At 47.1% G+C, this 23,328-nt stretch overlaps 1 protein-coding gene across 1 annotated transcript in view; it reads right to left on the bottom strand.

The window, feature by feature from the left end:
* Positions 1-23,328, bottom strand: part of Itpr1 (inositol 1,4,5-trisphosphate receptor type 1) — a 275,564-nt gene that overhangs the window by 6,622 nt on the left and 245,614 nt on the right. Inside the window, exons 56-61 of the mRNA XM_090323963.1 lie at positions 22,721-22,916; positions 21,141-21,233; positions 19,906-20,045; positions 19,385-19,550; positions 17,917-18,077; positions 2,849-3,010 (exon numbers count right to left, since the gene is read on the bottom strand). Coding sequence (XP_090180089.1) covers positions 2,849-3,010; positions 17,917-18,077; positions 19,385-19,550; positions 19,906-20,045; positions 21,141-21,233; positions 22,721-22,916 — 918 coding nt within the window. The remainder of the gene's footprint in view (positions 1-2,848; positions 3,011-17,916; positions 18,078-19,384; positions 19,551-19,905; positions 20,046-21,140; positions 21,234-22,720; positions 22,917-23,328) is intronic.

The raw sequence follows: 23,328 nt of genomic DNA, 5'->3' as shown, positions 1-23,328 counted from the left end.
TTATAGGACAGGAAGTCTCACAATTATGGCTTTAGAGCCAGCATTTCTCTAACAGATCTGTGTGACTTGTTACATACACCACTTTAAGAAATCTTTATGAGTCTTGTAACACCCAGACTCAAAAAAGCTCAAATCTACTCAACAAGTAGATTCTCAAGCAAATGCATTATGTGCTAGAAGTAACACAATCTTTAATAGAAAACCCTGGTTAAACTCTCCCCAAAGCACCTAGAATGTAATTATCCTGCAATTATGGAGACCTTGAAACTCAACAAGCTCCATCCTGGTAAAAAGTCCTTGTGAATGTACTAGTTAGTGCTCTTCATACTCTTTGGAGCCTATAATAGAATTCACGAAAAAAAATGGTTCATTTTAAAAATTATTCATAGGGGAAGAGTTTTTTTTTTTTCTTCTTCTTCTCAAGAGTGCTTCCAACTACCAAACTTTAAAACACACAGACGAAAATATAAAAAGGGCTGGAACCAAGCAGTTTAAACCATATTGATTCTCATGTGAATAAATATATCTTAGGGCCTACTTAATCAAATTTTATACCAAAATGTTAGCTTAACCAGAACACGGCTACTTGAATTTGTGCTATGCTTCACTGTGTCAAGGGGAGGAGGCCCTCTAGGCCTTGCAAGTGCACAGTGTGACTTCTGAAGTGATCAAAGCTTTGAGAAAGCTTTGAGTAAGAACTAAAAAAAAAAAAAAGAAAAAGAAAAAAAAAAGTAACAGTCAACCATGAAAGGCAAACAGTACAGTGACAAAATAACACACACCATGTGACAAAACACATACACCACACAAAAGCAAAACCCCACGCTGCCGGGGGAGGGGTCAGAACCCCCGCTGTGGTGTTGTCACGTGAAGCTGCAAACATTTCTATGAGCCTCCTGTGGATGACCTTCCTCAAGAAAACAAGGGGCTGAGCAAGAGGGCATCTATAGACCCGGGGCTGCCTTCTGCTATGGCTCCATTCAGTCCCTGGATGGGGCTCACTGGTTTGCAAAGTGGGTCTGAAAGCAATTTCAGAATCCTGCTCAGAACAACTGAGACTCTGAGAGGCCAGGGATTTTCAACAGAACCTGGAGGAAGGGGCTGGCTTGGTTTTCCTTCCATGAAATACCCCAAACATGTATTTTACGAAGTGCTCAACCACTCCTATTAACAGTGACATTCCCCCCAAACAGCTCCCACATGCCCTGACGAGACGCTGTCATGACAAAGCCTGAACAGTGCTGGCAGGGGCTTAGGTAAACTGCCCAGGATATGGCCACTGCCGTTTTGGTGTCTTGGGCTAGAAGCACAGATGATTTCTCTGAGAAATGCCACTAGACTTTATGGAGATCCAAACAGCTCTTTCGTTTAAGCCTGTCATAGATGAGAGTTGTCAGATTTCTTTTTTTTCCCCTTTTGGCACCTAATTTAAAGCATCTGATGTAACTGAGCCTCTTAACACCACAGCTAACTCAAACTGGGGAGAAACCTAAAGCTCGCTAGGGCTGTGACACAGGACGGGCTCTTCAGGCTAGTGGGAAAAACGAGCTATGGCAGCTGATGGGCACATGAGACGGTCTGGCAGGGTGGAACATCTGTCAAATGTTTCACAGCAGGGCATAAAAGGCAAGAAGCAAAGTAATCTTGTTAGATCTTTATTAGTTTTAGTTATTTTGGTTATTATTCATTTTGGGTGGCTACCAAGCTCTGGGCTGTAGAGAGCCTTCATCAATTAAGCCTTCTTTGCTCTTTAGTCTGTTCTCATTTGCATCTCAGGACATGTGAAAGAAAAGAACTTGAGGGCCAAAAGGAGTCTTAGGGCACGGTAGGAATAATTTAGTTGGAAAATAAATATAACTCAAAGGCAGGCTTATTAAAAATGCTCTGTAAACCATCTCCAATATTGTGGAGGAAGTTTTCAGGACGGATAATGTACACAAGAGAAATAAATCACCTGAGCGTGCACCTTGCAACTTACCTCCAGGGCAGGTTGGCCTGGTATCTACTGCTGAGCAAAATTCATAACCTCATCTAGAGAGTGGCTGATAAAGCTCCCAGAAACTCATGAAAATGCTGAACTGTACCCATCCGGACATGGTTATCCAGTTGGCCGTTGCAAGTCAAGCACCATGGTCCCCTCTCCCCCTGCCCCGCCCCATCCTGGGCTCTGGTCCTTGACACCGAGCAGCGAGGCCTGTTGTGTATTCATCTGAGGTGAACGTTCAAGGTCCAGCACACATCTGTCCACTGCCCTGCCCTCCCCAAGGCCCCAGCATTGGCTGTGTGGGCAGGGTGAGGAGAAGCAGGGACTGCCTGCCTCTTCCCTGTTTCAGGCTGAACACCTGGCATTACGCCTCTCTTCTGGCAGCCACTCAGTATGCTTTTGACAAGTGAATTAAGCAAAAAGGACTTTTCCAAAGATGATGGTTTTCCCCCAGGATGCTGAATTTAAAAATACCTCAGATTTCAACAAGAGGAGGACTAAGAAGCAAAACAAGACACAGCTTTACATCTCCTCTGTGACTGAAGTAAAAAGGGCCTAGCTTGAGGCACTTGTTTTTTTTTTGTTGTTGTTGTTGAATACTTTGCTAAAGTAGTTTGTGTCGCCTCACTTACTTTTTTGGTTTTATTTTCCCTATATCCTGGGCAACACTGAAGAGAGGTCCCTGTGAAGGGGGGCTGAGTGCGGAGGGCAGGGCGGATGGAGTCTGTCCTTCTGTCCAGGTGTAGCGTGCACACGGTCGCACAAGCATTACTCATTTCTCCCTCTCGTGGGACTTTTGTGGTGCACAGTATCGGGGAGTGTTTGTGCTGGGGGTGGGGGTGGGACTTCCCCCCACTTCCTTACCTGGTCCTTTAATTCCGATAGCTGGCCGGAGAGATTGGTGACCAGCTTCATGGTGGACTCCAGTTTCTCCTGCAGGTTCCGCAGCTCGTTCTGCTCCCCCTCTGAGTCACTGCTCACCAGAGACATGGCCCGCATCCTGGGAAACCAGTCCAGGTTTCTTTCCTGGAACCCACGGGAAAAAGCCAGGGTGAGAATTATTTCTAACAGGGAAGAGCCAGGAAAGGCCCTCTCACCACGTGATTCTCCCATGTGACATTGCTTGGTAGGTTACCTCGATTACTGAATTAATATGCTGTCCTTTATGCTTTTGATCTTTTTAGTTGGAACATAACAGAATCCTTAATTCTTTTTTTTTTTCTGGACTATTCTGACACAGTTGTCCAAAGGGGTTTCGGTACATCAAAACATGTCCACTTATGTGGACGAAGCGTCTTCATCAACGTCACCCCTTCCTCCTCCTGAACTTTGTCTTGTTTTGGTTTTGTAGTACTAGGGTTTGAACTCAGAGCCTCAAGATCTCTCATCTTGTTTGTTCTTCTGTCATTTTAGCACTTGGGCCACACTTTTTAGCACCTCATTTCCACAAACTCTTTCTTAGAAGAGGAACTCACTGCAAAATTAAATACAGGGGGGGAAATGGGTTTTCAAATTAGAGTCCCATAACTGAAACTTTGAATATTGCCACTCTGGTTTGTGATCTTTGCAAATTACTTTTATGGCTGACGAGTTTTGCTTTACATCTGGGTAAAAGAGGCAATGGGAAACATAGCCATTTTGAGGTGTACAGGTTCAGCGGTGTTGTTAGCATGCAGCATTAGGTGTGTTTCATATTCCTTATCTAGGATCCTACCCCGTCTGATTCCGGGGACAAATACCATCTTGCTTTTTCTCTGAATTTGCCTGTGCCAGTACCTCATGTTGTGCTGTGAATTTTACCAAACATTATGCTAGAAAAGCATGTACAAACACTGGCAGTAAAGTCGAAGAAGTTTAGGGTTCTGTGTGTTCTGGCATTTTAACGGGCACGTGTGTCTATGAGTTTGCGTGGGTAAGGGGGTTGCTAAGTGACTGAAAATGGGAAATGGGCTCCTTAGTTGTTTTCACAGCTTTTTATCCAGGGGGACACCAGCACTCTGTTCCTGTACCTTGGATGGGTGCTGCTCACTACTGTAAGTCAGAAGGGCATTCTGCCCTTCTGATGCCACAGCTTATTCTTGTGAATAGTATTTCTCACCATAAGTGAAGTATAAGCAACAGGAGCCGGGGATAAAAGAGGACTTTACTGGGACCATTTCCATCCTATCAGAATAAACTTTTTTTTCCAAAACAAATCATCCATCCCCCAACACACATATAAACAGCGCACTATTGTAATTTTATGCATATTACAAGCCAGCCACATTTTCCTCTATAGTTAATATTTTCTGGCAGTAAACATTTTTGGTTTCAAGGACCATATGGTCTCTGTTGCAACTATGCAATTACTATGCTAGTATTATTCCACTCCCCCAATAATATATATAAAGAAATAGATGTGGAAATGTTCTAATAATGCATTTCAAAATGGCAGTGGCAGACTGGATTTGGCCCATGGGCCAGAGTTTTCCAACTCTGCTCTTTTTCATAGAAGGCACCAGCATATTTAACATAAAAAGCAGAAATTCCATGAGTCTAACTTGCATGTGACTTCAAGTTAGCTTCATTCATTTTCATTAGTTTTGGCCTGTAGTGTCACCGGCAAAAGATCACGCAGCAAAATAGCCCATGTTAAAGATGCCTTAAAAATCGAAAGTGTTTCTTTGCTACAAAAGGCACCAGATCTCTATTATAAAGCTGCAGTTGACTTAGCCCTGGTCAGGTTCAATGTCCATTATTGGTGCCGACAGCCCGTAGGTTAACCAACGCCTGTGGAAGGAGGCGATATGGTGAAGGCCGATCTGACAAGGTCAAGAGCGAAAGCTGCACAGTGACCCCAAGAGAGGCCAACTCCAGCCATCAGATACCTGCTATGGCGACTACCAGAAATTCTGGGAGAACAAACTAAAGAAGAAAGACTAAAGAGTCGAATTTCACCGTCCAACTCGGTAGAGCCTGAGGATACATCACCCGTTAAGATGTGGCAGAATGTAATACACGAGGGAGTTTTCAGCTCAGTCATCTCACCCCTGTGTGCCCACCTCTGTGTGGACAATGTGAAACTGAGGCTTCAAAAGGGAGAGTGACTTGGCCCAGGGGCTAGAGGTAGGACTCATGACTTTCCTTTTCTTGGCCAGTCCTGGGGCTTCAACTGCTATTTCGCTCAAGGCTAGTGCTCTATCATTTTAGTCACAGCTCCACTTCCAGCTTTTTGGTGATAACTGGAGGTAAGGGTCTCACAGAGGGTAATCCCCAGATCAGCCTCCTGAGTGGTTAGGATTACAGGCTTGAGTCACCTACACCCAGAGAAGGATGGCTGTTTTCCAAGAAGATTCCAAGAATTATCCAGTGCCTGCCAACTGCAAGTTATAACGAAGGACAACTAGAGATATTTAATACTTATTTGAATTCCTATAACAAGTATAAGCTTTGAAAGTATTTTTTAAAAATATAACCAATTTTACAGATCTTTCTGGATTTCCACGTGCTGGGTGCATGGGATACAACAGTAAGACACAAGGGTATCTCAGAGTACAATGCAATCATGGGCCTCACAGACAGGCCGGACATTTTGAAGGAAGAAACGGCTTGGGTACGTACAAGGAGACAGGGCTCCTTGGTTAAGGGGCAGACATGTAGGCAAGAAAGAAACAAAAGCAAGTTAGGCAGCAGTGGAGAGGACCATTAAAAGCCAGAACCAACTGCCAGGGACTGAATGGCTAGAACCCTCTCTGTGAAAGGTGCAGGCCTGAAGGTCAGTACTTGGCTCCGCTGGTGTCAGATCTGAAGGTATCCCTCTCCCCTCCCCAGGGGCAGAGGTGAAGGAGGCATCAGAGCGGCTGGAATGGGAGTGACAGGAGGGAGGGACTGGCACAGAAGTGAGTGGCTAGGTATGGGGTAGGGAAGGAAGGAGAGGAGGGGGAAAAGCCCTGCTATTGAGTTAGCAAATAACCAGAACTCACCTGTTTTAACTTATTGCTGATGTGTGCATGTATGCTGCATGGCCTAAAAGTGTTCGCGAATTCATCAAAAATCTGGCTCTCCAATCTTTCATATGTTCATTTGCTTAGCAAACTCTCTATAAAAATAGGAAATGCAGATTTCCAAAGGAGTCTGCATGAATGAGGTCTTCAGAAAATTCCAGAAGCCATGAGTCTGCGCGCGGGCTTAAAGTTCAGGGAACAGTATCACTTCCTAATTCTAGTAACACATGACAGATAAAAAATGAGAATGGTTTTCCGTGGCGGATCCCTGTCTTCTTTCATGGCATATGTGCTCTCCACCCCCACTTCCAGCAATCACGTCAGAAAGGTCTCTGAACAAACACAAAATGCAGACTTCCTCCACTCAAGAACTGCTTCCTGAATGTGTGTGTGTGTGTGTGTGTGTGTGTGTGTGTGTGTGTGTGTGTGTGTGTGTGTGTGTGTGCGCGCGTGCGTGCCCATGGACATGAGCACGTGCCAAGTCTTGAACTCATACACTGGGCACTGTTCCTGAGTTTTTGGGCTCAAGGTTGTCCCTCTACCACTTGAACCACAGCACCATTTTGGAATTTCTGGTGCTTAACTGGAGATAACCAATCTTACAGACTTTCCTGCCTGGGGCTGCCTTTGAACTGTGGTCCTCAGATCTCAGCCTTCTGAGGCATGCGTCACCAGTGCCCTGCTCGTTTCAATATCTGTGCCCAGCTCAGGGTTGTGCACTGAAGATTTAAAGATGAGAAAGATGCGGTTCTGTGTGCAGTGTGTGTTAGCTCTTCTACAGGCCGAGTCTGGGGCAGGCCTGAGGCTGTGGGTTTTGCCTCCTGAGCTGGAGATGCTGGGGCCACTGGCCAGGGAGGCTGCCACCTGCTCCAGCAGTGAAGCAGCGGCCCTGACACTGGCATGCTCTTCCCTTGACTTGCCATCCTGTAGTCCTGGGACATGAAGGTTCTACAGGAGGAGACAATGCATCTGAGTATGTGGCTCAAGGTTTGGCCCAGGCAGGAAAGTTGGTGAGACCCCAAAACTGGAAGTAGAGGTGTGGCTCAAGTGATAGGATGTCAGCCTCAAGCAGAAAAAAAGCGAAGCACTTAACACCTGTACACCCCACCCCAAGGACCTGGAGCAAAGCATGGAACTGAACCCACTTATAAAGAGAACCCTTCTCCTCCCCACACAAAGCTCACAGGCCTCTTTGCACCATTAATTCTGACCTTAGGGAGATGCCTTCATCCTCCATGCTCCACGAGACCGTGGACGCAGAGGTAGAACAGTGATTGTCTAGAATCTAACCAGTCACCCTGCTACCTCTTTCAGTTTCTCATAATGAAGAGCTTTTTGGCTCTACCACTTGAACCATGGCTCTACTTCTGCTTGATTTTGGTGGTTCATTTGCGATAATAGTCTCATGGCCTTTTTTTTTTGTCAGCCTTGGGTTTGAGCTCAGGGCCTGAGCCCTGTCCTTGGACTTTCTCAAGGCTAGAGTTCTACCACTTAAGCCTCAGCATCACTTCCGACTTTTTTTCTATGTATGTGGTACAGAGGAATCAAACCTGAGCCTTCGTGCATGCTAGGCAAGCACTCTACCACTAGGCCAAACTCCTGCCGCCCCCCCCTGTTTTGGGGGGGGGTTGGTCATGGGGCTTGAACTCTGGACCTGGGTGTTGTCCCTGAGCTCTTCAGCCCAAGGCTAGCACTCTACCACTTGTGCCACACCACCACTTACGGTTTTTTTGGCGGTTCATCGGAGATAAGAGTCATGGACATTTTTGTGCCTGGGCTGGCTTTGAACCATGACCCTCAGAACTCAGCCTCTCAAGGAGTTAGGATTACAGGCGTGAGCCACTGGCACCCAGCACTGCCAGTATTTTAATTAAATAGTCATCTGGGCTGTCAAGTCAAATATCAAATTACCCAGTAGTTAAACTTAATTAGCAATTCTAGCCAGAGTGTTCTCTCAATTTCCAGTTGGTTTTACATCCTGCTCATTCAGATGAAGCTCTGCTGTGGGGTAAATGCTCCTTATCAACAAGTTCGCCTCTGCACAGAGAATCTACAGCTCCAAATTAAAATGTTTCGACTATTCCAATCTCTAGTATAGGAGCAGAGTACACCTAAATCCTGTGACTTTCTATTCAGCCAAGGCTTGCTTAGAAAATGCTGAGCTTGTCTGAGTGCTAAATGATTCTCCACTAGTCTGAAGACCTCACTCACAGTGCATAAGCATGCCAGAAAAAAAAAAATCTATTCAGAATCAAAACCATGGCTCACTGTCTTGGCTTCTAGAGCAGTTTTTTTTGGAAAAGAAATCATCCTCAACTAAGACATTTTGTCTGTGTGTGAACTCCTTTTGGGATGAGTATATTTTCAGTGGGCAGGGTAGAGGGGGACAGCATCTGTCTCGCTGGGTCTGAGGCACCCCTCTGAGTTTCCCTAACTCTCCTTGCTACTGGCATCTCACATGCCAATGGTATGAGGCACTGTCTGCCCTGGTCCCACTAAAATCCAGCCAGGCCAGGCTGTTCCCGTCACTGCGAGGGCTTCCTCTGTCACAGCAGACAAACTAACTGAAGCCACAGCCGGAAGTTAGCTGACCACAAGCCCAGAGGTTCTGCTTAGTGCTTTTCTAGGTAAAGCTGGAAAAGTCCCTGCAAAGGCATACACTGAGGTGTTAACACACAGGGGCAGCGCTGGCTAGCCTCTTCAGAGCCCCTGACTGGAAAGGGGGTGGGGGAGGAAAGGAGGAAGAGGAGGAAAGAGGGAGGAGGGAGAGAAAAGGGTGTTGGATTATATGATGCAAATGCTAATCATTCTGAGAAGCTTTTTTCCTCTTCTTCCCAGGTTCAACTGAAGGGGTTGTTCTAAGAAAGACGCCTGAGAACTCATCCCTCTTCACACAGTATCTGCTCAGGTAGAAATTCTGTTTATCACTTAAAGAATGGACTAATTGAATCCACTGTTATATTAATGGTCTATAAATCTCATTAGGAAAAAAAGATTTTTAGGTTTGGGGGAGAGGACCTTGAGGGTAAAAGAAATATGAGTCATGAGAAGATGGGTTCCAGATAAAAGGGTCTGTGGCTCATTTAGCCTGGAGAAGTTCCTCTAGGCAGACTCTAGGCCAATTTTTTTTTTTTCAAGTCCAATGGTAACTGCATTTCTTCCTGTCTTTTTTAGCAAGCAAAAAAGTGACAGGCTTGAGTAGTGAGGGTGAGGGGAGGTTTTCATCTTCCTGCATGTTCAATTCCTCAAAAAAGGCCAGAGGAAGAGGAGGAAGAGGAGGAGGAAGAAGAGGAGGAGGAGGATGGAGGAGGAGGAGGATGGAAGAGGAGGAGGAGGAGGAGAAAAGTATTGACGTTAATACTTGCAAAAGCAGGATGTAGGATCTCTGGCATACTCTAATTCACAGGTCCCTTTGGTGACATGTGGAGATTATTGACATTGAAGGAGTAGAATATAATTACTATACTGTATATAAAGACTACAGTATATAGACTACACTATATAAGCCAGAATTTCTTGCTTGGGTGAAAAGCTGTGATGATGATCATTATACTCAACTGAAATTCATACATTGAAGCAACTGTTAAAAAAATGTTGTCTGGACACGGTGAGATCGGTGATAGCAGAGGCTTAAGTGGAGACAAAGGACAGAGAGGATGGAGGGAGGATTTCAGGGCAGTGGTTTAGTGTTCCTAAAACCATAATGTGGATTCACAGTGCATATTTGTCCCAATATACTGCATGAGCAACACTGAGACAGATCCTGATGTAAATGATGTTCAAAATGAACACTGGACCAATATTTGTGCATCCTATCTATATACCACAGTAATGGCAAACCTGAACAAGTGAACACAAGGTGGGACGGGAGGTGGACAGATAAAAGGTCATAAGGGAAGGCTGTAGTTTCTGCTCTATTTTTCTGTAAACATGATATTGCTCAAAAAAAAAAAGTCTTACTTAGAAGCTGGATGTCACACCTCTGAACATCCCATGTTCCACAGACCCCACACACGGCAGCAAGAGTCTGTGACACGGGTGATGGTGACAATCACTGATCGGAAGCTGAGGTGAGTCGGGAGAGTCTGGGGTGACTCCGGAGTGTACACAGTGGAGCGAATGAGTCAGCTCACTCCGCTCATGGTTCTCCCTCTCTCTCCGACAGAAATCAGCAGGGACTACACTCGTACTTGGTAACTGTAAGGATCAAGTGGCTGTGAACGTGTCCTGTAAACTGTACACCATTAAGTACAGCATTATAAACTGTAATGTCATGGCTCAAGGTCACAGGGTAAGCACTGACAAAGGTATCAGTGCACCACTCCTTTAGAAGCTTATTCTCTCTCTTCCAGAGATACTAATTTATCTCCTTCCTTCCTTCCTTCCTTCCTTCCTTCCTTCCTTCCTTCCTTCCTTCCTTCCTTCCTTCCCTCTCTCCCTCCCTCCCTTCTTCCTTCCTTCCTTCCTTTCTTCCTTCCTTCCTTCCTTCCTTCCTTTCCTCCCTCCCTCCCCCCTCCCTCCTTCCTTCCTTCTTTGCTTGCTTGCTTGCTTCCGTCCTTGCTTGCTTGATTGCTTGCTTGCAAGTTGGGGTATCAGTCTGTTTCTGTCTTGGAGTGCTGCATGACATTACCAAAATAGGCCATGGTTATATAATCATCAGCCGGGTTGCAATGACCAATTACCCTTCCCAGACTTGGTTAATAGTTGTTCTTGGATGATACAATGTAACAAAGACCGGCTAGTGCCAGCACAGGGAACCGCACCCATTTCTGATGAAATCTCTGTGAAGCGCCAGCTGCAGACTCATTCCTCCAAGTCATTCCGGGGCCACAGGTGAAAGGCACCCTGGGTACCCGCAGGGACCGTGAGAAATCAGGCCTGGCCACCTGGCATGGCACAGCTGGGTTCAGGGCACATGGGACTGCCACGCTGAGGTAACCAGAGGTCAGAGGAGAAAGGAGGACGGTGGGTAGCTGCCTGCACTGGACCAGGACAGTGTTGGTCCATTTTGAGATTCCTAAGAAAGAGCAATCAGGCTAATAATTCAGCCTTTCGCCAGATCTGCCGCCTACAAACTGCCTTATGGCTTTGTGCTTAGGTGATTTCCTTGAGTTTTCAATTAGCTGGAAAATCAACCAGGACCTTTCCCTATGATTGTGAGTGGGGATTTTTTTTTAAAGCAATTTCCATCCATTCTTACTGGATTCTATTAGTTTTCAACTCTGATCTGTTATTGGTTTACTACACCCATAGTTTTTGCCCTCCCCCACCCCAGCTTTGGGGAAAGTGATTATACTTACCTTTATATTTACTCCTGGATACACAGACACCACCAGCTCTTTAGTAAACAAGCGTCAGGCATGTAGCTCAGCTTTTTCTCTGTCCCCAGACTTCAAAACATGAGTGGCATGCCGTGGCCCCAGGAGGGGCTGGCGGAAGAGTGCCACATGGCTCCATGAATGGAAGGTGACTGGGTTCACTTGGGAGGTGCAGCTTTTCCCAATTCTCTCTCATTTTCCATTTCCTGCCCCCTGTACTCTGACCCCAAATATTTAGGACCTTCTACCCTCCAAACAAAGCCTGAAGTCCGGTGCTCACATGCCCTCAAGTGTGCCAGGTGGTGTGCGGCAGGCCGTTCTGTCCTAGCTTTGAACTCAAGATCCTCCTGTGACAGCCTCCCACCTGAGAGGACAGGTGTGAGCCACAGATTTGAAGTACTTTTATAAAGGCAGTTTTTAAATGGTTGCACAACTCCGCTGGACAACTACAGTCTAGTCGAGCTCTCTTGATTCAGGAGAAAACGTAGGAGTGAAGGCATGGCTAGGATGTCGAGATTTGAAAGGCCAAGTAGTACCCCAGGGGAGGGAGAAACAGGAAGAAGAGGCTCAAGATGAGGAGGGTGAGGAAGAAGAGGACGAGGAGGAGGAAAAGGAGGAGAAAAAGAGGGGGTGTGTGTGGATATGCAAATACCTGAGATTTGCATATAAGCATGAACAAGCTGCTTCCTGCTTCCTAACCTTCTCTAGCCATAGCCCTCCCGTTCTGCCTTCTCACGCACCGGAACCTAGAGTGCACCAGACTGTCGGAGCCCTGTATTCCCACCTCAGTTCCTTAATGGCAGGTAGTTCTGCTCCCAGCCCATTGTCCATGCAGGAAAAAAAAATGTGGAAAACCCAGAGTGAGTGGTCAGCTCCCCAGTGACCAGATTCCCAGGGCTCCCTAACAGAACGTTAGGTAGCAGGTAAAGGACCAGAGGTGACTTCACCCCTCTAGACTAGCCGGGGTGGGGGGGGGGAGACTAGCAGAACGTGTTAGGAGCCTGGGTGGGGAGACTTCAGCTCAGCAACTGCTTTGTGCAGCTGCCACTGACACGAATTCCAGCTCAAGTGCAGAGGGTGGGGTGAGGGCCCGCTGGCCGGGTGGTGTGTCTCAGGATGCTGACACACACTTTCCAGCCACCTCGAAGCCAGTGCCAAATCCCTCTCCACTTCTCTCTCTGATATTCTTGAACTCCACGGTGGTGTCAGCTAACTTCAGGAGGCGTTCTGGGAATCACAAGCTGTGTCCTCACCCAGATCTAAGCTTCTCAGAGCCCTGGTGACATTCAACCAATGCTCACAGCCGGCTGCATTAGACAGACAGCTGTTGATTCTGCGCAGTCTACACCCGTGGTCCCAGGAGTTTCATCGAGGCACTCTGGACTCCCAAATCAAAAGTCCAAACCTGTCAGGGCTGCACTGAAGCACAGGGTGTCAATGTCAGGTGCCAATCGCCCACACTCACTGCCCACTGCATAAGAAAGCTCAGGCAGGGATATCTCAGGGAAGGAAAGTCAGGGGGGTAGATTCAAGTGCTGTCTGTGGCACTCTCCTTCCTGCACTCTGTCCCCTCCCTGAGTGCTCTCAGGATATCTCACCATTGGCACAGCTCTTCCCACACCCAGGGCCTTGTCCTGTCTAATTACAATCCCCAAGGAACCATGTCTGTCCTGAGTTAGTACCTCCAGCCCCTCCACTTACTGCCTGGACTACCCTAAGCAGGAAGCACTCCCCTTCTAACTTGTCTGCAGATTTTATAGTACCCCCATTCTCTCTAGGGTTACTAAAAGTGCATGACACTGGCCAGTTGCACTTTTAAACAGAGGTGCTCAGTTCCCACTGCTGTCTTTTCCTCCTGTTAGCATGCATTGCTTTCTGACTCTGTACTTCCTGTGTCTCCTTATCAAAGACACATAAACAACACAGCGGGGCACCTGTCTAATACTGCTTCATTCATTAATGTAATGTCTTTGCTTGGCTAACACACCTGGCAGATTTGTTTTTAAAGGAAAATGTCTCTTATATTGCTTTCTTGACACACAGGGCTTCTAGGAAAGCCTTATATTTTGCATGGATGAGGCACCCCACGACGTGAGAGACGTGTCTGCCTCTACCAGCGTGGGGCTTAACGAATGACGGATTAGACATTCTTCTGTCTACTCGTTCAGGAGTTATGCTCGGCGGGTGAGTCACTGGGGTGTGTGAGCTCTGTGGGCTGTGGTGTGCTCCCTGCTCCTTGCCCAGCCCAGGGAGAGTTCACACACCACACCCCCTACAACACTGGCCACCAAGGGGCACGCATTCCTTGTCACCAGGGTAAGTAACGCAATGGGGCTTCACAGCACTGCAGGGAGGATTCACATATATTCCAGATCTGTGCTCTGCCAGAATTCCAACACCCTCCTGTCCCGTGTACACCCCCTGGAACACATGAGGCAGTCCCGTGGGGGTCAGGCAGCTGGGAGGACAAGGCCCCATCCAACCCTAAGGCTCCAGTCCTGCTCATTTATGCATCAGCAGTAGCTAGGAGATGCCCTTTCACACCCTTCTTCCCCACCCCCACCAGGCCTTATCTGCCTGTTTTAAATGTGGCTCATTCCAGAGCACTAGAGATGAGCCAGTCTGGGGTGGGGGGAGGGAGGAACAGCCACAGCTTCTGATAGACCCAGGCTGCAGGCTCAGGAGAGAGAGAGCTGGGAATCTTATCAGTAAGTGCCCAAGGGGGATGGCAGCGTGAGGCTGAGTTCTGACTCAGCAGCTGGGGTGCAGACGCTCCCTGCAGACGCTGCTCAACCTTTCTGAGTGTTAGGCTCCCAGCTGAGAAATGGTAATGTTGTCATTCACCAAGCTACGTGGAGGAGATGTAAGGAGATTGTGCACAGAAAGCATGAGGTCATACCTGCCCATCGAAGACAGCCTGTTCTTGATTATCCAGTCAGCGCTAACCCTGGCAGCTCTGAGCACTTCTGGGCCACTTAAGCCTCCAGGGAGTTAGGGCTTCCCTAGGCATCTCCTCAACCTCAGCAGCCATCAATGGACATGCCATCTTGGGAGGACAGAAGACGCCACAGCAGCCCAAGATACCAGCAAACAATACTCCAACTACCGCCTTATCTTTATATTCAACTCATGCAGAATACCATCTCTGAACATGGAAGAGGCAGAATCCCCAAGTGAGAGATGGAATCTTGATTCAATTAACAAGTGATACCTCTAATTCAGTTATTGTTAGGTCTTCATTATGATTTTTTAAAACTAACCTCCCTTTAAATATTGTCCGAGTTTTAGCATTCAACTATCTACTCTCCTGTTCGTCACTGTAATTAAGGAAAAAAAAGTGTGTGGGGGGGAGAGCAGTTATGTCTTCACTGGGTATTACTGATTTGATCTCTCACCAGTACCATTCAGGCAGTCTTAAATTTGTAGCATGATGACATTTCCATCCTTTCTCATTACCATCTTGGACCAACATGCATTCTCACTTCAATGGCATGAGAACAAAGCTGAACGGTGTTAAAAATTTTAAAAAGGTTCATCTCTGCACTATTCACAATAGCCAGGCGATGGAAAGAATCCAGATGCTCTACTGCAGATGAATGGATACACAAAATGTGGTATATCTACACAATGGAATTCTACATAGCCAACAGACAAGATAAAATAATGGCATTTGCAGGGAAGTAGATGAATCTAGAGCGAATCATGTTGAGTGAGACAAGTCAAGACCTAAGGATCAAAAGGCGCATGGTATCCTTAATATGCGGTTATTAAATCCAAAGAGTACAAGAGCGAGGACTCAATAACTGCATACCCAAAGCTATGGACATGGTAATGGAAATATAAACATAACTATATAGACATAAAAACCTATGACTCTATAGACATAATGTTTTATTTCATAAATTAATATGTTTCTATGACATACAAACCCTTAGCCTAATTTTGATTAAGTTCTAAATACTAAGTCCCAGTGATTGTAAATAGAGATTCCCCCCTTGAACACTTGATTGTTAAACTTGTCATTTAAAATATGATGTAAAAATCAATGTTAATAAATTCTTTAATAAAAAAAGTTAAAAGGTACACGGTATACATAGTATCGTGGAAATTTAAATGTAGATCAAAACTAATAAAGTGTGCTTATTTAAAAGACTGGCACCCAAACTCTTTAGGATAATGCCAAGACTCAAGTTCCTATGTGGAAAGACAACTTGGGGCTCAGAATGGTCACTAAGCAGAAAGTGTGGCACGCACAGCCTGTCTGGGGACCAATATGGTGATCCTGCACCGCATGACCATCACGGCTCCAAGCCAGGTCCATCAGGAACCAAGTGTACTCTCAGGATATGGCCAGAGAACTAGCGCACCAGGTCCTAGACCAGCAGGAGAAGCCTTACATCCAGGCAGCAAAGGCACAGGGTCACCACTTCAGAAGTATCTCTGCCTGATGCACAGGAGGAAGAGTGGCAACACCACCCATTTCTGGCCTCCAAATTCAAGAACACCCCTACACTTGAAAGAGGAAGACACAGAGATGTTCCCACAGAGGGGATTTTCTAAGAATCAAGATGCCCCTTCTGATTTCTCCTGCCAGTGAAGCATCTCACCTAGTCTGAGACTACAGGAGAGGAAGCTTTTGGCATCTCATGCAGTCAAAGCGGAGTGTCCACAGTAAAGCACTCAGGAATGGCATGTCCAGATTCTCCGGAAGGCTTGGTGGCAGGGGAGGGGTCATGCGTCTAAATCCCTGTTAAATGACTACTCACAAGACTCCTTTAAGTCTCTGTGATTGAGACAGAGGCCCCAAGGGGCACCAGAATTCTCTGTGACTGCAGTGTTTGGTGATTATCTGAACATTTCAAAACTGACCCCAGGAAGATTTAAAGACTTTAGAGGGACGTGTTAGTTACTACCGATGCTGGTGGCACGTTTGTGTCATCCACACGACAAGATGGGTTTTATCTATCAATGAAAATTCACTACAGGGAAAGAAGGAAGTGAGGACTGGCAGCATGCCTGCTCTGGCCTGCGGAAGCCCGTCCGGACCTTAGACCGAGCCTGGTGTTGCATCCCTTATCTCCTAATCCACTGGAATCTGTACCCACCACAGCTTTCCCTGTCCCTCTGAACAACGTGACTGTGGATTTAATTTCCACACACTGGTTCAGCTCTTTTGGAGCCATGCAGAGGCAACTCACTTCCCCTCAGCCTGGCTTTTGTAAGGGGCAGGGGGGAGGGTGAGGAGAAACATCACCCTCATTTTGGAACGTGTCTTCCTCCCTTTCTCCTGTCTGTGGTCATTTTCCCTCCTTCCCTTCAGCTTGCCTCCACTCCTCATGTCACAGCTCTCTCTTTCCATATCCTTTGGAAAAGTCTTCTCTGCTGTGAGACCCCCTCACCCTCCCTCCTCCCGCTTCCCCACGTCAGGTATGGTAAGGAGTAGACCCGGCACTGGATGTGGAGGAATGGTGTGTTTGCCACACACACAGAGAGGGTCAGGAGTTCTCTCCTCGACAGCCACACAGCCCGTCTAGACCGTAATCTCCTAAATCACTGCATTCTGTTTCCTCTGTGGGATTCGTACTACTCTGCGGGTGACTCACCCACAGCAGCCATGGCACTCCCTATAAGACGTGGAAATGGTTAGATCCTGACGGCTGAGTCAGAATTGAAGCATTCACTGAGATCTCCAGAAGATTCCAACGTGCACTCGAATGTTGAGAAGCCCAGAATGAGAGAGCCGAAAGATGTCAAGGTACAGATTGCACTGTATCTATCTCCTCCTGAGCCTGGATAAGGCCCAAGCCTTGTGGGACTGTGGGACTGACCACTGCACAACCCACAGACTTCCTGGGTGGTATGTAACCTTCAGGAAGTCATACCTGCCTAAGACACAGCAGGCCTGGGCCAGAGGACTCATGGGCAGGCGGGAGGCTCAGGGCCAGGCCACTTGCAGGAGGGCAGTGAATTATGGGGCCAGTCTCTGCAAACGGCGGGAGCCCAGGTACCTCTGACCCTTCCTTGCTTCCACAGTTCACGACTCTTTACTTGGTCACGCAGTCTTGAGCATGTTTATGAATTTGGAGAGTGCAGGTCTGCAGGACTCCCTTCCACCCAGCCCCTGCTAGCTGGGACACCGCAGGGGCATTCCCCATTAGCAAGATGAATCCGGCTCCAGTTCCTCCCATCCTCCCATCCGTGATCCTTCCTGAGGCTTAGCAAAGCAGTTCCCAGAAGGCCAGGCTGAGCCCCAGCAAACGAATCACGCCAAACTCTACCTCATTATTATTCTGCATGTGAGACCAGGCTTCATTCAAGTAGAGTGTTTAAAAATATACACTATCTAGAGGAAAAGAAGATCAACACGGACAGGAAACCAGGCAGTGAAGTATGATGTTTTAAGACTCCAGTTTCCAGTCCTGGGCTAATCAGTCTCTGAGCCTTGTTGTTTCCCTTCTTTGGAACAGGTTAGCCGCAGCAGTGTGGGGTTCCTGAGGGCCCCCTGAGAGGACACAGCGCATGCCCAGCCCCTCCCCCACAGGGGCGCTGGGGGCAACACAGGTGCCAGTTTTCTGGTTTTACTCCCCAAGGCCCCTCTGCCCCGGCCCGTGCCGAACCCCTCATCCCTTACCTTGATCATCTCGGCCACGTAGCTCTCGGGCCCCGTGTACTCCGTGGAGTCCTTGACCTTTACCAGGACGATGAAGCACAGGTAGTGCCACATGTTGTGCTCTTCCTTGATGTGCTCCTCGAAGGTCACCGTCTTGTTGTCGAACTTGTCTCTTTCTAAGCCTGAAGAGGAGACAGGAAGCCAGAGCCCAACTCAGTCAAAAAGAAGAAAAAGTTTACAGGGCAGGGAGTTTGGCCTAGTGGTAGAGTGTTTGCCTAGCATGCACGAAGACCCGGGTTCGATTCCTCGGTACCATGTACACAGAAAAAAGCTGGAAGTGGTGCTGAGGCTCAAGTGGTAGAGCTCTAGCCTTGGGAAAGTCTAAGGGCAGTGCTCAGGCCCTGAGTTCAAGCCCCAGGACTGGCAAAAAGAAAAAGTTTACAAAGCCAGGCACCAGTGGGTCATACCTGTAACCCCAGCTACTCAGAGGCTAAGATCTAAGTTCAAAGCCAGCTGAGGCAGGAAAGTCTTATCTCCGACTAACTACCAAAAAGCTGGAAACAGAGCTGCACCTCAAGTGGTACAGTGGTAGCTTTGAGCAAAAAACCTTAGCTGCAGCGCCCAGGTCCAGAGTTCAAGCTCCAAGACCAGAACAACAACAAGAACAACAAGTTTTGAAGGGTGCTAAAAAAGCAAAGAATCGAACTGTTTAAAAGGAAAAAAAAACTTATTTTAAAAATATATAGTATATATCAGGAAGAAATGTATATTTAGTAAGCATATTATGCATAACTGTGAGATGAGTACCCACCTCCCGGATTCCCATGTATCACTTGGCATTTACATATGCATTTCCCACCGGGACACTGAAAAATGCCTTTCTGGTTACTTGAATTGAAGCACGTTTACTGAGCAGTGCCCTACCTTGTCCTGGGTGTCTATCATGTTCTGTGCCAAGGACTTTACCTCGTTTCTCCTGATTTGCCCAGGGATGCAAAGAAGTCCTTATTGTGGTAGGTACTATTATATGGAAGGTTCAAAAGGTAAGGAAGTAGACTGTGGGTACATGGCTGGTTGCTGGTAGGAGCCAGATCAGAACCCAGGTTTGACACACTAGGCCCAAGCCATACACTGTCATAATATTCTAAGAGGAGTCATTGTTTTTTGTTTTTTGTTTTTTTTTTCACTTAAAGATAATTCTGTCTGAAGCTGGAGGAAACACTCCTGTGTAGTTTACTTAGAACAGGTCTACAGGAAACTCAGGCAGCGCAGCCACACAGTGACTGCATTTGTCCTAAATTATGTGTGATGACATTTCTGCTCTTGGCACAGGACAAACGGGTAACTGCTAGGCAGAATTCATCCACACTCCCTCTATTTTCCAGAAATTTGCTCCTGGCTGAAGCCACACCCACCATGCCACGCCCTTCACATTTCCACCCACTCTGCCCTGCTGTGCCAGCCGCTGGAGGCAGGGCGAATGGCTCACCGCAGATGAAGCACGTTGTCTTTAAGATCTCCTCCTTCTTCTGCTTCTCGCTCCTCAGATCTGCAAAGGTGTCAATGATGACCCCAAAAATCAGGTTAAGGACGATGATGATGACCATGAAGAAGAACAGGAGGTCATAAATCACTCTGGCGGCAAAGAGGGGCTCCTAAGAACAGAGGGGACACAAGTCAGGTGATGCCTCACAGCCTTCTGCCCCAAGAGCCCCAAGAGCTCGGGGCCTAGCTCCGGCTGGATGCGTGTCACTTTGTGAAATGGGGTACAGTGGTTTCTCTATTCATACCCGGGATCTACATGGAATTTCCCCAGTGTTGTGGGATATAACACAAAGGTTTTCATCACATCTGGGAATGTGTTGGGGGTAGGCAGACCCAACCCTGAAGGGAACAACCTCAGTCTAGGGGCTAGAAAGACACAGCTGTCCCTCCTGTGCAGCTGCCAGCCCGCAGAGTTGCGGTGCTGTGCCCCTGGCACCCCATGCCCTTCCTTCTCCATCCATTTACCTCTTTTGACGGCTTCCGGAGCACGTCTCCCACTCCGCCCCCACTCCGCAGCCCATGGCTCAGCACGGTGACAATGCACATGAGCAGCGTCTCACACGTGTGCTCCTTGTCCTGCTCCGTTTCCTCCACGGGGGCCAGCGCTGTGAGCAGGGCAAGAGCAGGCACAGGTCAAACTCGAGGGGAGGTGCCACGTGCCAAGAATGCAAAAGGTTTTCCCCAGAGGCTCAAGAGACAGAACTGGGCAGTCAAGAGTCAAGAGTCTTGGTTTGGAAGGCTGTCTTCACACAGCTCAGGCCATCTCGGCCGTCACCCCCGGGAATGCCTCAAGTCACCTCAGTATTTATCCCCCTCTACTGAGTCTAAAGCATCCCGTCTTTGCAGATGCTGAGTACTGGATGTTGAACATACTGGTACTTTGGCTTCAGACCTCACCCTATCACATCCCTGTCAACAGCTCTGGGATAGAGTTTAGCTTCTTCCCTAACTCAAGATTTTCGGTTGAATCATTCCTGGCTACTTGGCTTCTACACAATTATCATCTCCCCACAGTTACTGTTGTTTGACCTTGAAGTTTTTTTTTTTTTTTTTTTTTGGTGGGTCATGGGGCTTGAGCTCAGGGCTTAGCACTATCCCTCAGCTCTTCAGCTCAAGGTTACCCCCCCTACCCCTTGAGCCACAGCCCCACTTCCTGTTTTCCAGGGATTAATTAAAGAGTCTCATGGACTTTAGTGCCAGGCTGGCTTTGAACTGTGATCCTTAGATCTCAGCCTCCTGAGTAGCTAGGTTTACAGGTGTGAGCCACCACGCCCAGCTTGACTTAGAAGTCTTAACATCCATCATTTCCACTATCTAGAAGATTTACCTGCCTGCCTTTGCCCATGACTCCTTAGTTTCAGTTGAGACATCGCCTGTTTGAGGACAACCTTGTCCCTGTACTAGGTTGGGTGTCTACCCTCTGTTCTGCATTCAGATCCGAAGCCTCTGGGACACTGTCCAGTGATCACCTGTATACCTGCCCTCTTCCGCCATCCCAGGGAACAACAAGGTCCCTAGGCGTTGAGTAATGGCTCACTCCAGTAAGCCGAGTGGCCTCCTCCCCCCGCCATGCCCCTCAACTCTCTTGGGTTACTGGGCTGCACTTGTGAGCAGTGCGGATGTTCTAACTGCTTCCCACACCCGCTGCACCACCTCCCTGGGGCGTCAGGCAGGGATGTGGAGCAGCTTTTGTGTCCTACCTTCCTTAGGTGCGGGAGAGGAACAGTTCTCCCCCATCTCCACCCTGCACACGTCAGAGTACAGGAACTCTCTCGCCAAACTCTCGCTGGTTTCTGAGAGAGAAGGGAATTTTGTAGAAAACAGCATATGGTTAAAATGTTTGACGTCCCCAATTCACGGCTGATTAAACAATCCTTTACATAAATAACACCCTCCAATCTTGCATATAAATTCAAGGCAGAGATGTGATTTACACTTTCATTTGATGATCTGGATGGGAAAAACGCCAAAAATGTCAACTCTTTGTGGGCTTACTAGAAACATCGCACTTAAATAGCACCTCTCTAACTTTAAGGACAAACCACGGAGTCTCTTAAGGCAGGAACTACTGAATGTAAGATGAAAAGAAAAAGTCTGCCTGGGACGCATCACCAGGCATGAGGAGGAGATTCGGAGTCCATAGCAGCTTTCTTCAGAACCTGACAGGTGATGGCTGGGGCTGTTCACTGTCTGCTGGGGTCTGGGGTTTCACAAGAGACAGATTTGGGCCACCTGACTCGGTGACTCACATTCACTCAAGCTTCTTCCTGGGACTCAGGGAGCCTGGATACCTGCTCCCAAATCAAGTATCTCTCACTAAGTGGTGGTAGCTGCTATAACTGAGAGACAAGAGCTCTTGGGTAGGGCTCCAGTATGTGGTTACTGTTTTCCATTCTTAAAATTGGAAGTCTGCTTTTGCTATGTATAAACATCATAGGAGCTCACTATAAAACCTGACAATGGAGAGGGCCCTGGAGAAAGCCACTGTTACTCATCTCGGGGACCATTTGCCCATGTTTTCAACCACATATAAGCTTTTTTTTTTTTCCTTTGCCAGTCCTGGGGCTTTCTCAAGCTCTACCACTTGAGCCACAGCTCTGCTTCTGATTTTTTCTGTGTATGTGGTACTGAGGAATCAAACCCAGGGCTTCATGCATGCTAAGTGAGTACTCTATTGCTAGGCCATGCTCCCAGCCCCACGTATAAACTTTTTAATGAAAAAAAATATGATCTTACTATTATTCTGTAAACTTCCTACTAACAGTTCTTGGGACTTTAGTATGAAGCTTTTTAAGGATTTTCTGTAAGTTCAGGGCATTCCACCCAGAGGGCCCACAGGCTGACAGAACATTGACTTACATACATATTCCTTGATTTCACACTGCATGGAACAGCCACCTACATAAGTATCTCTACATGAGCTCTAAGCAAAATTTTTTCTCCCTTACATCCTTACTGCTATGCTTTCAAAAAGTTATACTAATTTTTTAAAACAACAGTAAATAAATTAACTAAATGTCTAGCTACTTATAACCATGTGGTGTACAGTATTAATCTGTAAGCAAAGTGACAACTCATAATCTGGTATTCGGAAGAGAACTATACTAAATCATTACTCTCTCGTTCAGTTATGATTAAGAAATTGTTTTTCTTTAAATTACCCTTAAGTACTTGTACAAAAAGTCTCAATGGGTCACTTTGTAAGTACCAAATCTCTTGATCAGTGCCACCCCTTTCCCCATTCTCTAGGAAATAGCTTTAACATCAACCATGAACCCACCTGGGACAGCAGTTTCATTGGGCAACTTATCTACTTCCAAGATGAAATCATCCTTGAAGAAGAGATATCCCACTATTGAAAACAGGTAAACCAGGATCAGAGCCAACACGGCTGTCAGGATAATGGACCGTCCGTTGCGGGTGACACTTTTAATGACATTAAGCAACGTCTCTTCTCTGTACACTAAATCAAAAAGCTTCAAAAACAAGAAAAGAACAGGATGATTTTTAGCAAGCCTCTCTATCAGAAGTGTATCTCAGACCCACAATGAAAACAACAGTCCACAACCCATTTGTCCTCCTGGAAACTCAGTAGCAGCATTATACTAGATCTGAACACTTAACACTACCTGACTTCAAGTGAGAACCAGGGTGGTAAAAATGAGAAAAATAAGTAAATACAGAAGATGGGGCAAGAAACAGCAACCACTTTAAGTAGTATACAGAACAGGTCATACGTCCTTGACACAGAACACATGCACTTTGAAGAGCAAAAAGGACAGCGGGGCGTGACTAAAGTCTTGGCATACATCAGTTAGGGCCTCATTTTTGAGTTTCTTCCAATGGCCAGTTATCCTGCCTCTCGCTCTCCTGGAGATGAGTGTCTGG

This window comes from Megascapheus bottae, chromosome 33 (genome assembly GCF_031878675.1).
Source record: "Megascapheus bottae isolate mThoBot1 chromosome 33, mThoBot2.hap1, whole genome shotgun sequence".
NCBI lineage: Eukaryota > Metazoa > Chordata > Mammalia > Rodentia > Geomyidae > Megascapheus > Megascapheus bottae.
This window is presented reverse-complemented; position numbering and strand designations above follow the sequence as displayed.